General features: G+C 46.1%; 1 protein-coding gene across 14 annotated transcripts in view; it reads right to left on the minus strand.

The window, feature by feature from the left end:
• SLO2 (slowpoke 2) overlaps positions 1-12,921 on the minus strand; it is an 89,449-nt gene that overhangs the window by 5,453 nt on the left and 71,075 nt on the right. For 6 of the 14 annotated variants that reach the window (XM_070278870.1, XM_070278865.1, XM_070278868.1 and 3 more), the window contains exons 2-22: positions 12,185-12,264; positions 11,678-11,777; positions 11,419-11,617; positions 11,284-11,358; positions 11,140-11,223; positions 10,983-11,077; positions 10,740-10,923; positions 9,566-9,829; positions 9,320-9,498; positions 9,017-9,157; positions 7,937-8,086; positions 7,575-7,843; positions 6,502-6,819; positions 4,499-4,780; positions 4,293-4,443; positions 2,488-2,593; positions 2,205-2,420; positions 1,980-2,143; positions 1,807-1,918; positions 1,548-1,733; positions 1,280-1,486 (exon numbers count right to left, since the gene is read on the minus strand). In XM_070278870.1, the coding sequence (XP_070134971.1) occupies positions 1,280-1,486; positions 1,548-1,733; positions 1,807-1,918; positions 1,980-2,143; positions 2,205-2,420; positions 2,488-2,593; positions 4,293-4,443; positions 4,499-4,780; positions 6,502-6,819; positions 7,575-7,843; positions 7,937-8,086; positions 9,017-9,157; positions 9,320-9,498; positions 9,566-9,829; positions 10,740-10,923; positions 10,983-11,077; positions 11,140-11,223; positions 11,284-11,358; positions 11,419-11,617; positions 11,678-11,777; positions 12,185-12,264 (3,562 nt within the window). The remainder of the gene's footprint in view (positions 1-1,279; positions 1,487-1,547; positions 1,734-1,806; positions 1,919-1,979; positions 2,144-2,204; positions 2,421-2,487; positions 2,594-4,292; positions 4,444-4,498; positions 4,781-6,501; positions 6,820-7,574; positions 7,844-7,936; positions 8,087-9,016; positions 9,158-9,319; positions 9,499-9,565; positions 9,830-10,739; positions 10,924-10,982; positions 11,078-11,139; positions 11,224-11,283; positions 11,359-11,418; positions 11,618-11,677; positions 11,778-12,184; positions 12,265-12,921) is intronic. The other 8 variants (XM_043210897.2, XM_070278877.1, XM_070278873.1 and 5 more) reach the window with 4 other exon arrangements.

Below are 12,921 nucleotides of genomic sequence, written 5' to 3' on the forward strand. Positions count from 1 at the left end.
TTTTCGTTTTTGAGTTTTTGGTTTTCTTTTTATATTTTCTGTTTTGTTTTTATCGCTTCGGGTTAACTCACTGCGTGCGTGTGCGTCAGGTCCAAATACAAACGCAAATCAATTGTTCAATCGGTACAACGGGTCGTATGTGTAATTTGTTTGAGTATTCTCATTGACCTGATCTGATTGATATACATATGCTCACACAGCGATGGTGAATGGATTTTCTCTGTTCTGTTCTGTTCTGTGCTGATTTGTTGTCCTAGTTTAATGAAAATGCATCGAGGCAAATCAAAATAATCCAAAAACGAAACGATTCTGGGCGAGGATGGATCGCAGGACATCACTACGGTATGGGTGGCAAAAACAAAACTTTTATGGGGAACTGCGATTGGGAGTGGGAGTCGTAATTATAATCAGCACGCTATGCTTTATAAAAATATACAATATAACTCGATTCTGGGGTTTTTTGGGGGGGAAGAGTTTACTTTACAAAAGGGTTCAAATCGCTGCTAAAGGCATCAACCAAGCGTATATTCTTATTTATTTCAAAAACTATGCCTTTTACCAGTTTGGCCAATGAATTTTACAACTTTAGAGATTATATATATTCAGATATATATATAGAGAGAGAGAGAGCGAGAAACAGAGGTATACAGGTTAGAGTAAACTTATGCACTTAACAATATTGGAGGTAAAAATGCAAACTTTGGATGATGAACAGACTTCAGACTCGATGCAGTTAGTAGTAAAGCGTAAGCGTGTGATTGACAAAATCAAAAATAAAAACCAACTCAGGGATATCAAAACCAAAAATACAGTTAAATCATCAATGGCCTCAAGAGGGGGGTAGAGGGCGGCAATTGGCAACTGAAGGACAAATCTTTTAAACGCTTTCTTTCGAATTTACTTTCGCTGTGTTTTTGTGTGTGTACCTAATCGCAACTCGAAATACGATTACGTGAGCAAGAGACAAGAAAAATAGCTATTTAATAGAGCTAGTAGAGAGATATAGAGTTAGACATAGAGAAAGAGATAGATATATAGGTAGAGACAGAGAGATAGATAGACAGGCTGTGGACAGGTGTTGAGGAGTGTGTGAGTGAGTTCGAGTGTTAGCTTGGGTTAGAGAATAGAATGCGGTTGTCTCTTGAGTGTCCTGGGAAGACATTTCCCCTTTTTGGTATTAGTTTTTTGAAGCTGATTTTGAGAGTACTGACTCGGGATATCTTGATATCCTGAGTGCTTGAGCTGCTGAGATTTGCTGTTTGCAGTTCCTTGGACTCACCGATGGACGCAAGCGCACACAATGTCTGCTGAAGGCCGAGAAGGGTCCCCATCGCTCTACCGGCGAGTTACTCACATGAGAGGTGTCCGCATTCGAGGTGTCCTGGGTGCGGTAAATGCCGATGGGTATTTCGCAGGTGGTGGAGCAGAGTTTCTGGTACAGTCGCCCGTACGTGCGTATCCACATGTCGTCCTTGGTGATGCGCATCTGCGGGACATCGAATTAGCCAACTCAAAAATCACTCTCTCGGCCATCTCTCTGGGCTTACCGAAGTCAAGAAGCCACTGCCGGGGGCCTGGTCGATTCCCAAAAGCAGTCGCACAAACGTAATCACATAGTCCTTGACAAAGGCCTGGTAGAGCAGGGTGTCCAGCATCGAGGCACTGAATACGGCGCCCGCCGCGAACGGCAGCCGGAACATGTAGGAGATGTGCGAGCCGCGCTCCTTCTCGCGCTGCAAAGAAGTGAGCGGCCAATTAACCAAATGACACTTGCCGGGTCAGGGGGGATTTAAACGCTCTACCGACCTTTTCCATTTTGCTGAGGTGCAGGGCGTACTTGTCGTGGGCTCTGAACTGCATGAACCTCATATTGGAGCTCTGCGACAGCTCTGTGATGCTCTTGATGCTGGGAAAGAATCTGAAAAGCGAGTAGGATGTGAGAAGTATGATGTGATTCGATGAAAAATATAATCCCTTACTTGAACATGTTCTGAACAGCCACAATGGTGTTGCAGTCGGAGAGGGAGTCCTCCTCGGCCGAGTTGGACAGTTCCTTGTTGACCACCACCACGCTCTCGGCCAGCGTAATGCCAGCCCTCAGCAGATCGTCCAGGCAGTCTATCGAGCCCAGCATCCAGTAGACCTAAAAGATACCATTTAAGACCCAATGAGCCAGAGCCAGAGCCAGAGGCCAAGCCACCCACCAATGGGAAGTACGAGAGGGCATCCAGAAAGGCTACGTCCGGCCTTCGCTCCAGCAACAAGATGATCGGATTCAGAGACGTCTTAGAGCGGAAGTGAGCCCTCAGCGGAATGATGAAGTTGTAGATGCCGTTGGAGGCGTAGTCCGCCGCCAGGATGATCGTCTTGTTCTGCCACTGGTACTCCTTGGCATTCCGGTAGCTGCAGTGCTCACAGACCTGCCGGGGACAGAACAGAGACATTGGCAGCTGGCTAATGGAAGTGGGAGAAGGTGTCAGGTCTCACCTGGGCCAGCTGGAGACAGCAGAGGGGCTTCTTCTCTTTGAGCAGGTAGCAGAGCGTGGGACTCACGCCGATGAAGGGTGACACGGGCGGAAAGCCCTTGACAATGCTGGAAAGGCAGACACAGATCCGGTTTAGACGTGGGAGGCTCCTGTTCGGGCCGGGAATCATGTGGGATGGGTGGCGCTGTGTGTCTGGCTGTGAGGGATTCGGGTACGTGGAGGAAGCAAGCCGAGTGTGCTGGGATTTAAACGTTTTTACGGTTAGCTACGACAGGAGGCTAGAGAGTGTAGGAGTGGGGGTGATGCAAACTACGAGCAGGTCCAAAACATTCACTACGAATTAAGAAATGCCAGAACTTAAATTGCGGCTTCTGGGATGCCAGGACCTCGGCCCGGACCTCCAGAGTAATGGCCTGTCACTCCGGAAAGGCAAACTTTTTGAAGCTCCGGGGTGACGCTTTGGAGATGAATGCACACACAATTGAAGGCGAAAAGCAAAACAAGCAGAAGCACGAAATGCAGATGAAATGGTCACGAAAATGCGGGATGCAAATGCATGTAGTTTGGGATTCTGATTCAGATTCAAAGCCAACACCAAGAACAAACATCAACCAGTGAGGAGCAGTCTTAAGTTGTTGCTCTGTTGGTCCAAGGTTCAAGGTTCAAGGTCCAGAAGGTAAACGGCGGCGTCATTAAAACGTGACCTGCGGCAGGCAAACAAAAGCAACAACAAGGAACGAGCAACAGCAACTAGAACAACGACAAGAACTCTTCAACAAATGGCGTGTGTCCGCGGAATGGCATGGTGCCGCTCCCCTGCCCAATCCTTGGGCAATCCTCTCCCCCAGTCAGACTTACCCGGAGTAGTCGGCGGCCCAAACCGGACGCCCGGGCCGTGTCTGTACGGAACTGCTCGACGTGAATGCCGCTCCTGCCCCTGCTCCACCTACTCTTGCTGCTGCCGCCGCCGCCGCCGCTGTGGTGGTCGTTGTTGTGGCCGAGGTAGTGGAACAACTGCAGGAGCAACACCTCTCCTGTTGCCGCCTGCGGGCCGCTGCCAGTCTGGCCAGGGCTCCTCCGCCCAGTCCCAGCCCCACTCCCATTCCCAGTCCCATTTCGGGAACACTTCGGCACTCGCTGTCGCAGCTGTAGCTCTTCCTCATAACGCGCCTACGTAACTGGGGCAGGTACTCCTCGGACGGCAGGGCAGTTGGCAAATCGGTGGAGGCACCAGGATCATCGTCATCCTCCCCAACAGCGGCAGCAGCTCCATCAGCTGCAACATCAGCAGCAGCAACAGTAGCAGCAGTGGCAGTGGCATTACAGAAGCTGCAACTGCGCTGATACGAATCCTCCGAGGAGCTCATGATGAGCGAATAGGTGCGCGATTGTGGAAAGTGCCCACCCAAGCAGCTGAGGCAGAGTTTTCGATTTTCGTTTAGTTGGATGTGTTCAGAGTTGGGTGATAATAAGTTGGGAAAGGTGGGGAGTCTAGTGCATGAGTACAACATATAAAGTTTACATTCATAGTTAGGGGTCTGGCACTCCTCAACGATCCATCCTCGATCGTTTCGGATTACCGACATCACACTAGTTTGGTCTATATGTACACAGATTGGGGTTCGAGGTTAGTTTCGAGGTTGGCTAAGAAGTACAGTTAGTGATACACATACGTTTTGGGGGTTAGAACTCTATGTGGATAGAGACACTACACTGGGAAAGTGGGGAAAACTGTGCCTCGGATTAGGTGACTAAGAGGTGGACGGGTAGGGGTCGCTTTCTATTGCGTGTTTGGTGGTAACTTACGCAATCTTCTCGGAGGGCGAACGCCAGGGCATTTCGTCATCGATCTCGTCGTCGCTTTCGTCACCCTCCTCGCCGTCGTCGTTGCCCGCGATGCTGAAGGAGGAGGAGGTGAACATGTCGGGCACGGGCAGGATCGAGGGGCGTCTGCTTCCTAAAACGCACAAAGGAATAAGGTTATAATCAAGATCCTTAATAGATGGACTTACCCCTTCGCTGGTTGAGCACATCCGGACTGAGCAGGTTCGGGTTGTTGGCAAAGGGCACGTCCAGGTGGTTGCCCGTCGTGGTCAAGGTTGCCGGGGTAATGCTCAGGGACGTGCCCACATTGAGGCTACTGCCCACCCCAAGGCCGCCCGATCCACTCGCCTGCGGCGGCGGCGGCGGCAAGGTCGTGGTGGTGGTGATGGTGGCCGCCGTCTGGGTCACCGTGGTGTCCCTGAGGTTCTGCCTGGAGTCCGAGATTATCACAGCCGTCGGATTATCGCTGGCTGGACGGGGGAGAGGGGAAAGTGCCGTTAGTCGCGGTTAGATTGTCGATCAATATCCACTCTAATTACGACTACTTGGTATACAAGACTCTTGCTATACAAGATAAAATGTCCACTAATTTCAGCTGAGCGACAAAAAGGTGATGAAGAAAACTAGAGAGCGAGTAAGTTGGGTGGGGGCTAGGTAAGGGGGCGTGGCAAATCTACAAGGCAAACCTGGGGAAAACAACTCGTTAAAAGTCCTCGACAAGACTGCACTGGCCGGGAAAGTTTCGGCAAAGTGATTAAGGTGCAACTTTGCCAAAATGTTGTCTTTCCCTTTCATTTTTTTTTCTTTTGGGCCATAGTTTTTGGTTACTTAATTACAGGGGCAGGCGGGGGCCAGGCGGGGCGGGGAGTAAAAACAGGGTTGATTTACAAGGACATGGCTAAAATTGTAGCGTACAAAAAGCTAAACTATTTCTTTGCGGCTAATTTACACGAATTGTTGCGTGTGGTGATATTATTATTTACAGCGTTTTTTATTATTTTTTCGTTTCTACCAAGTAGACACCCAAAAACACATGCTCGTACATACACACACATGGCTAGAACTACAAACAAACAGGGCTAACAAACAAACAAAGGCTAAAACAAACAGGGAGAAATGCAAAGACAGGCAAGAAGAATTGGCAACAGGCGGAAGCAGGCCCAGAAAGAGTAATGTTTTGGCCAAAAAGAACTACGGAGCGTGCAGAAGAAGCCGTGTAGAAAATGAAGCAAACAACAAAAATAGCTTTGCATAGTGCGAGAGAGAAGGGTGTATGTGGATGACAAGGCCAGGCTAGGTGTGGTCTTGAGAGTGGACCTCGTTTATTTAAAGGAATGTGGTTCAACCTTATTTGTGAACTACAACTAATTATAAAATATTTATATATTTAGAAAATAAAGAACAAATTAAGAACAAATTTTTGTTAGTTAAAGTTATTTGAATGCAAATGCAAGAATGGTACCTTGGATAACATGGCGTATGAGTAATATTTTGTGCTGACATTAGCAATACTCTTAAGCTTTCAGATTTGAAAATCATTTTCTCTAAGAGATTTTATCCTTCACTCTTCTCTTATACAAAAATATTTCTTTATATGTAATATATTCGTTACTTCTAAGCTCTTCATATGGACTTCACATCGTAAATTACTCATACGACCTGTTGGCACCAGTATTTTGAAATAATAACAAAATTCTTAAAATTGAAGTCTAGTTAGAAAGTTTAGGACGATAACTAGTGTAAGTTCTATTCTAAGGACTACCAACATTTAAATAAAAGAGGTCCACCCTGGGTATCCTGCGGCGGACGGGCGAGTGTGCTTGTGTGTGTGTTTGAGTGTTGATGTGCGGAATAGAGGAATGCAGAAAGGAGTCTTGATGGCAGCGGAAATGCTTTTTGACATGGGTAGCGGAAGTGAAGGTGGCTTGGGTGGAGGGGGGGACAGCAGCTCAAGCCTTAAAATTGAGACAGCTAGAGCCAGAGAGAGAGGGAGATAGATAGAATTGGCTTGTCTTGAAAGGGGGGACTGAATTGGTGGTGTGGCGGGTGAAACATAGATTTAGGCAAAGAACGTGTTTTTCAAAAAGACAAAGACGAAAGAAATAAGTGTGTTTTGCTTCATTTTTTGTCCAAAAAGGGGTTTGTTTTGTTGACTTGCAGGATTTTTTGTTAGTTCTCGTGTCACACTCACGCACAAATAGTGATGCAAACTCGCCACTGTCGGGTGTTTGCATTGACGGATGCGATTGCGATTGCGGATACGGATACGGTTGCAAGTGGGTGGCGTGGCCACTGCCGCCGCCACCCTCGTAACTAGGACTGTGGGGCACACGCACACAAACAGACGGCACAGACTGTGGTGGTGGTGCGGCCGCTGCTGCGGATGTTGCATTTATTGTTGCTGTTGTTGTTGATGCTGATAGTAATGTTGATGATGTGAAGGTTGTGCTAATTGTTGTTGTTGTTGTAGCTGTTGCTTGTATTGTTGTTGCTGTTGTTGTTGGTACTGCTGTTGTTGTAGTTGATGACGTATAGTTGGATGTTATTGTTTCGCCACAATACATTAAAGACAATATTAGGGGTGTACATGTGCTCTGGATGGGGTATACCTCACACTAACGTGGTCATATATGAGGTCATCAGGTGGGTGTTCGTTTGTCTGTGTGTGTGTGTGGGTGTGTGTGTGTGCGCTATAACTAACCTAGAGCTCTGGAATCTAAGTTGATCCCAAGCTACTTGCCATCTACGGACAACTATAAGCGTGTTCTGCTCCTAAACCTCTCTTGGTTCTTAACGTGTTTGCTTAGAACTATTGTCATTTTATAATGGAGACAGCTAAGAAAGCACTTAAACTTATAACCCCGCAGGTAGGTAATTAATTAAAAAAAAGTATAACCAAACGAATCACAGGCCCACAAAAAAACAGACACCGAAAGCAGTTTCTTTTCATTCAGACAAACCAAACCGAACAAAAGGATAACTTGAAACTCAGCCTCAGAAATAAATTAATCAGATTAATGGTTTAACAGAGAAAGAAGGATAATAAGTTAGAGATAAAGAGAGAGAGAGTCATAGCAATAACTTGTTGCTAAGTAAGGATATATGGTAAGCTTATAATTCATATAGATATACTTTTTATGTAAATGGGCGGGGTTCTCTCCACATTCATTCGCTTTGTATTTTAAATGGTTAGCATACCACTAACCCACTCACACACTGGCACACTCGCACACCCGAGAAATATTTTTGAAAGGGTCTACCCACCAGTTGCAGCCGCTGGGTGGGTGGAGGCGGAGGAGGAGGGACCACCGCCCCCGCCTCCACCACCGCCAGCGTCCTTGGCAGCTGCCGCCGGGTCCGATGTTTGATTTTGATTAACGACGAATGCGGAATTCTCCTCCTTGGTGATGCTCATGTAATAGCACGTGTCATCCTTTTTCATAATGTGCCTGGGTCCTGGATTCAGCAGAATGGTGTCCTCGTAGAATTCCGGCAGTTCTGCCGGACGCACGCCCACCAGGGCCACTCCGTATCTGCGGGGCGCGCAGTCACACAATTTAAACATCAAAATTGCGGGTATACGGGAAGGGATATATGGGATACTGGAATATTGACAGCCAACTTACTTGCGATGCGAATGGAAGCTGGCGTATGTAAAGCTCTTGCCCTCGTATTCACCGAAAAATCGACTGTCTCCGAGCACAATGTGATAGATCTCGTTTCCGGAGCACTTCCCGTACAAGCGATGCCACTCCTCCGGCGATTGCTGGCCCTCCCTGTTTAAATTTTTCAAGTTGAAAGATTAATAATATTTAATTTTGGTTTAGTGGCTCATGAGAAATGCATGAGTCATGCCGATGGGGGGCCTGGCCTGGCGGTAGTGACCCAATTAGAATCCGGCGACAGGTGAGATTACATTGGCTTTTCGTGTCGCGACCGCACGGCAAACGGAAACTAAAAGCCGCATTTAATTGACGTCTCGGGCGAAACACCATTGCCCTTCCTATTCTGCTAATTTTCACACTTTTCGACCTCTGGCGCACTGTTTACCACCTCTGGCATGTCACAAAAGCAGTTTAATTAAAACTGAAATTTTAAATTGAATTCCTGGGTTGTGCGATGCCGAGGGCAGAGAATATGTGCCATGAATTCATTAAATTTTCACGTTTGTTTACTAGCCATTGTCGGTGTTTAGCCTGAAGAGCTATTTGCTTGGTTGATGTTTACTATTACAGACTTCTTAAGAGTTATTTAAATAATAAGAAATGATTTACGAAAACCATAACTAACTTCCAACAACCTCTCACTTCCGAAACATTAACTTCAAGACCGAGCTGCTCTTCATGAAAAAATAATCTGCAAGCCATCATTTTCTCCCAACTAGCTTATGCATTTAGCCACCCACCTAAGGCTAAGCTAAATTAGCTTCTCCCACTACAAGCACACACAAAAAAGAAGAAAACATGGAAACAAAAATAAATAAAGGGAAAACACGTGAAAGGCCAGCGGAGGAAAAACCATCTGAATGAGCAATCAACTATGTCCACCGACTTGGCTAATGACGCATCCAAGCGAGCCGATGACGCACAGCAGATAGAGAATTTTTTTTTGTGTTTTTGCATGTAGATGTATGTATGCCAACTGGCCAAATGGCCAACAGTTAACCGGCAACAGTTAACAGTTGACCTGGCTGAAAGAATACTCACTGGCCGCGGGAGGTGTGAAGGAGGAGGGTGACCAGCGTGCTGGCGCCGGGGCAGGTGCAGTTGTTGGCCAGGAGGGCGTACTTGAACTCATCCTCGCAGACGACGTGCTCGGCGAACTTGACATGCAGCTTGTGCTCCGGCCTGCGAAATGCGAAAATCGCGAATCGAAATCGGGGAATGGAATTTCCGCAGGATTTGCAGACCAACAGATTGGTTTTACGTTGTGCGTCCAGCATATGGAAATAGAAGAGAAGATAGTGATTAGGGTTTATGTTGGGGATGGGGATAATGTGTTGCTTTTACCTGAAAATCTGCACATACTGCGGCACATTCGGCGCAAAGTCCTTGACGGCCCAGGATCGTAGGATGGTGTGCTCGTCGGCGGCCGTTTTGTCGGCGTAGTTGCGGGCCGCCAGGATGAAGCACGCCTCCGCCTCGTTCATTCGAGCCCTGGCCAAATCGCCATCCTTCAGACAGGAGCCCTTCAGACGGGAAAATAGAGTTTTACTTTTCAACTCCCACGTGAGAGAAATGGCTGGAAAATCCCACCTGTATATAGATAACGCGCTGCGCCCAAATGGGCACTTGAAGGATCATACGCATCGTGGTGTCCAGTTCCATGGGGCTTAGCAGGACTACGTAAAAGTCCTGCAGCAGCGGGTGGGCGTAGAACTCGTTGAGAAAGTCCATTATGGTGTCCGCGTGGAGGGTGGTGGAGCAGACCACCACATGCTTTTCGCTCTGGGCCCGATGGGAGCTGTAGCTTCCTCCGAGCTTCTGCCTCTCCATCCAGGTGAACGCCAGTTGCTCGAACTTTAAAGGGAAACCAATTAAACATACTTTTCCGGTCGCACTTCACACAGCCTAATTCCATTTCCCAGCTTTAATTGAATTGAAGGGGCAGCTGCCTCTGGACGTTTGCAACATTTTGGTTGAAACGCCACCTTGTTTTGGGTTTTCTTTCATTTTTATTGGTTTGACGGGCTATTGGGTCGTGAAGGTCATAAATTCTGCAGCATATTGACATGCACTTCGAACTTTTAGAGCCACGCCCCAAAACTATGCCCGAAAAAATAGGCAACTCGGGTAAACAACAAAAAATTTGATGGATGCTTGTGTTGTTTGCTATTTGGCCAAATGGCCCGGGTCAGTTGTTTTTGGAAACTCTCATTTTTTTTAGGTGCTTTATTAACTAAGATAGTCACTAGTTAAGATCTGAATAGTTCCCCAAAAAAGTTTAGTACATCTATCCATCATGGTAGGGTGCTTTGTCTAGTTTGCTGCCATTTAAGCTTATATTTCTGTTTGCAATCTGTACTCCTCCCTCTGGTCAGTTGTGTGTGTTTTGTTGATAAAACAATTGTTTGCAAATTGTTCAACATGGAAGCCAGTCAGCCAGTCAGCTAGTCAGCTGGTCAGAGGGGCAGTGAGGCAATGGATCAGGAAATGTGAGGAGGGTTCACGGACAGACAGAGTGTGGCAAGCAAATGGTAAACAATTTCCACCATCAGCATCCCCCATTCCGTATTTATTAATATCGATTGATGACCAAAGTGGGCTATATCCACAGAACATGGTCGGGACTCCGGACGGCGGAGATGCAGATGATGGATGGGTACAAGGTTCGTCCTGGCTTATGGCGCATAAATATTTGATGTTGGCTCTAAATGAAACTATTTGGCAAGGATAGGGAACCCGAATCCTTTTCGTTTTCGGGACTTACCTGTGTGGGCAGGACAATGAGGGCGACACAAATCATGATGACCATGTAGAGCTGCGACGGCCAGATGTCCGGCACAAAGTCACCGTAACCCACCGTGGAGAAGGTCACAACCACATAGTAAGTACTCTGGAAAAGGTTCAAGTGACGATGGCCAGCCCGCTGAAAGTGCTGGATGCCACAAACGCTAAGAATGGATATTTATTTTGTAGAGCTTGAGGATTATATATTGAGGAATGGAGGTACCTGGTAAACACCAAACACAGCAAAGTGGCTGACAGAATGGTTAGTTGCTGGGAAAGCGCCGACTGAGACTTCTGCATGGCCCGATGAAGGTCATTCTTCAAGGTGAACATAAACTAGTTATTAAAATGCAATTCTAGTTAATCAAATCTTCACTTACAAACATATTTTCCAGCGAACGCTTGGCCAGCCAGCAGTTGAGGAAAATGGGTATGAACAAGTTCCGAAGTGGCGGGTGAACAATCTAAAAAAACATATACTTTTCAGTTTTATTTAAAATAGAACCCCAATAGTCCCTACTCACCGTTAGTGCAAAGGGTATTGTCGTTACTAATTCTAGTATAAAGTGAAATGAGAGTATCTGTTGCCAGATGTTGCCCTGAAAGAAGTCATGAAAGTCATTACTGTACCTATTTAATACTATTTTGGGGGATACTACCTTATAGCCTAGATATGTGAGAACCAAGGATTGCGTTAACGACACCATGGCCAGCATTAGTTGCAGGACCCAGAGCACTGTCGGCCTATTCACCCAAAGTATGGCGTCCCAATTGATGATGGGATTCTCCTGGAACTCCTCCTCCGTCAGCTGGGCCGAGATGATGAACTCTGTCTTGTTGCCAACTTCGCAGCCATAGCTATGAGAAGTTCAAAAACCATTAGACATCACCTTAAAAGACTCTATGGAGGGTACTCACCATGTTATAAAGGTTGGATTTTTATCCAATATCACACGTATTATGTAGAGAACACACGACAGTAACTTAAGGAATAAATCGGCGATTCGTATGCGTAAGCCTTTTTTGTTTTTTTTTTTTTTTGGGGAGGAACATAAGGAACAGAGTTAGAATTTGGGTCAGTCGAGCGATGGGGAATCTAGTCTAGGAATGTTTGCCCTGTGCTACCCGAAACAACTCCCACTCAATCGAGACTTGTTTACCTGTTCAATTATTTCGTTTCCAAATCAATATTTACCCAAGATTATCGAATTCTCTTTTGTAATGTCATTCGTTTGTATGTGTGTGTGTGTGGGTTTGTGGTTGTGTGGGTATTCGTCCTGTCAGGATACATGTTTATAGATATTTGTGTGTGAAGAGTCTGCCCTCACACTAATCAAATTCAATTAAATTCCACCTCTTGTTGATTGTTGTAATCAAGTCGAATATTTTGGTTAATTCAAAGACAATACAAAGCCATCCACTTACTTGAACGCTGATTCTTAATGAAATAGAGTTGCAGTCTTTCTTTAAATGTGTTTTCGTTCACATAGTACTCCACTCGAACTCTGCAAATAGACGGAAGGATAAAGTCAATTGGTGATTGAGCTTATTTCGAATTAAATTGCAGAACAAAGCCTTTTCAGTAGAGTCCTTGTTCTTCGAGACGCCATTATCCCCGCCCTCATTCAATTGCCCCTCGAACCCCACTTTCCAGGCACTGCACTTGACAATTGATGCGCTTACTTATCACATTAAGGAACGCAGCTGGTGCAGTTTCCCTTTCGCTCTATTACTATGCACTGCTAGAAAAAGAGGGGTCAGAAGTTGGACACAAAGTATGGGTATATGTTTATGGAACTATAGATCTAAAATTATTATAATATCATTAATAATCATTTTCTCAAACCTATAATTACTTTTTCTTCAGTGTATATAGTTTCTGCGTGCAGCTAAGTATCTAGGAATTACTAAAGACTCAAAGCGAGAGCGAGTGAAAGTAGCGAAAGTAGTTGTAGTAGTAGTTCCAGTAGCAAAGCAGTAGAACACACGAATGCCCTGAACACACGTGACTGTCCCGGCCCCCCGCCACTTAAGGACTAAGGATGTCTGGGCAACTACGCCGTGGATGAGTTTCCTTCAATGATTGTCTGTCTTCGTCGTAGGGGCCTTTCGTTTATGCCCCACAATCGGATCAAAGGAAATATTAAAGTTACGCCCTTAAA

This window comes from Drosophila bipectinata, chromosome 2R (assembly GCF_030179905.1).
Source record: "Drosophila bipectinata strain 14024-0381.07 chromosome 2R, DbipHiC1v2, whole genome shotgun sequence".
NCBI classification, from domain to species: Eukaryota; Metazoa; Arthropoda; class Insecta; order Diptera; family Drosophilidae; genus Drosophila; species Drosophila bipectinata.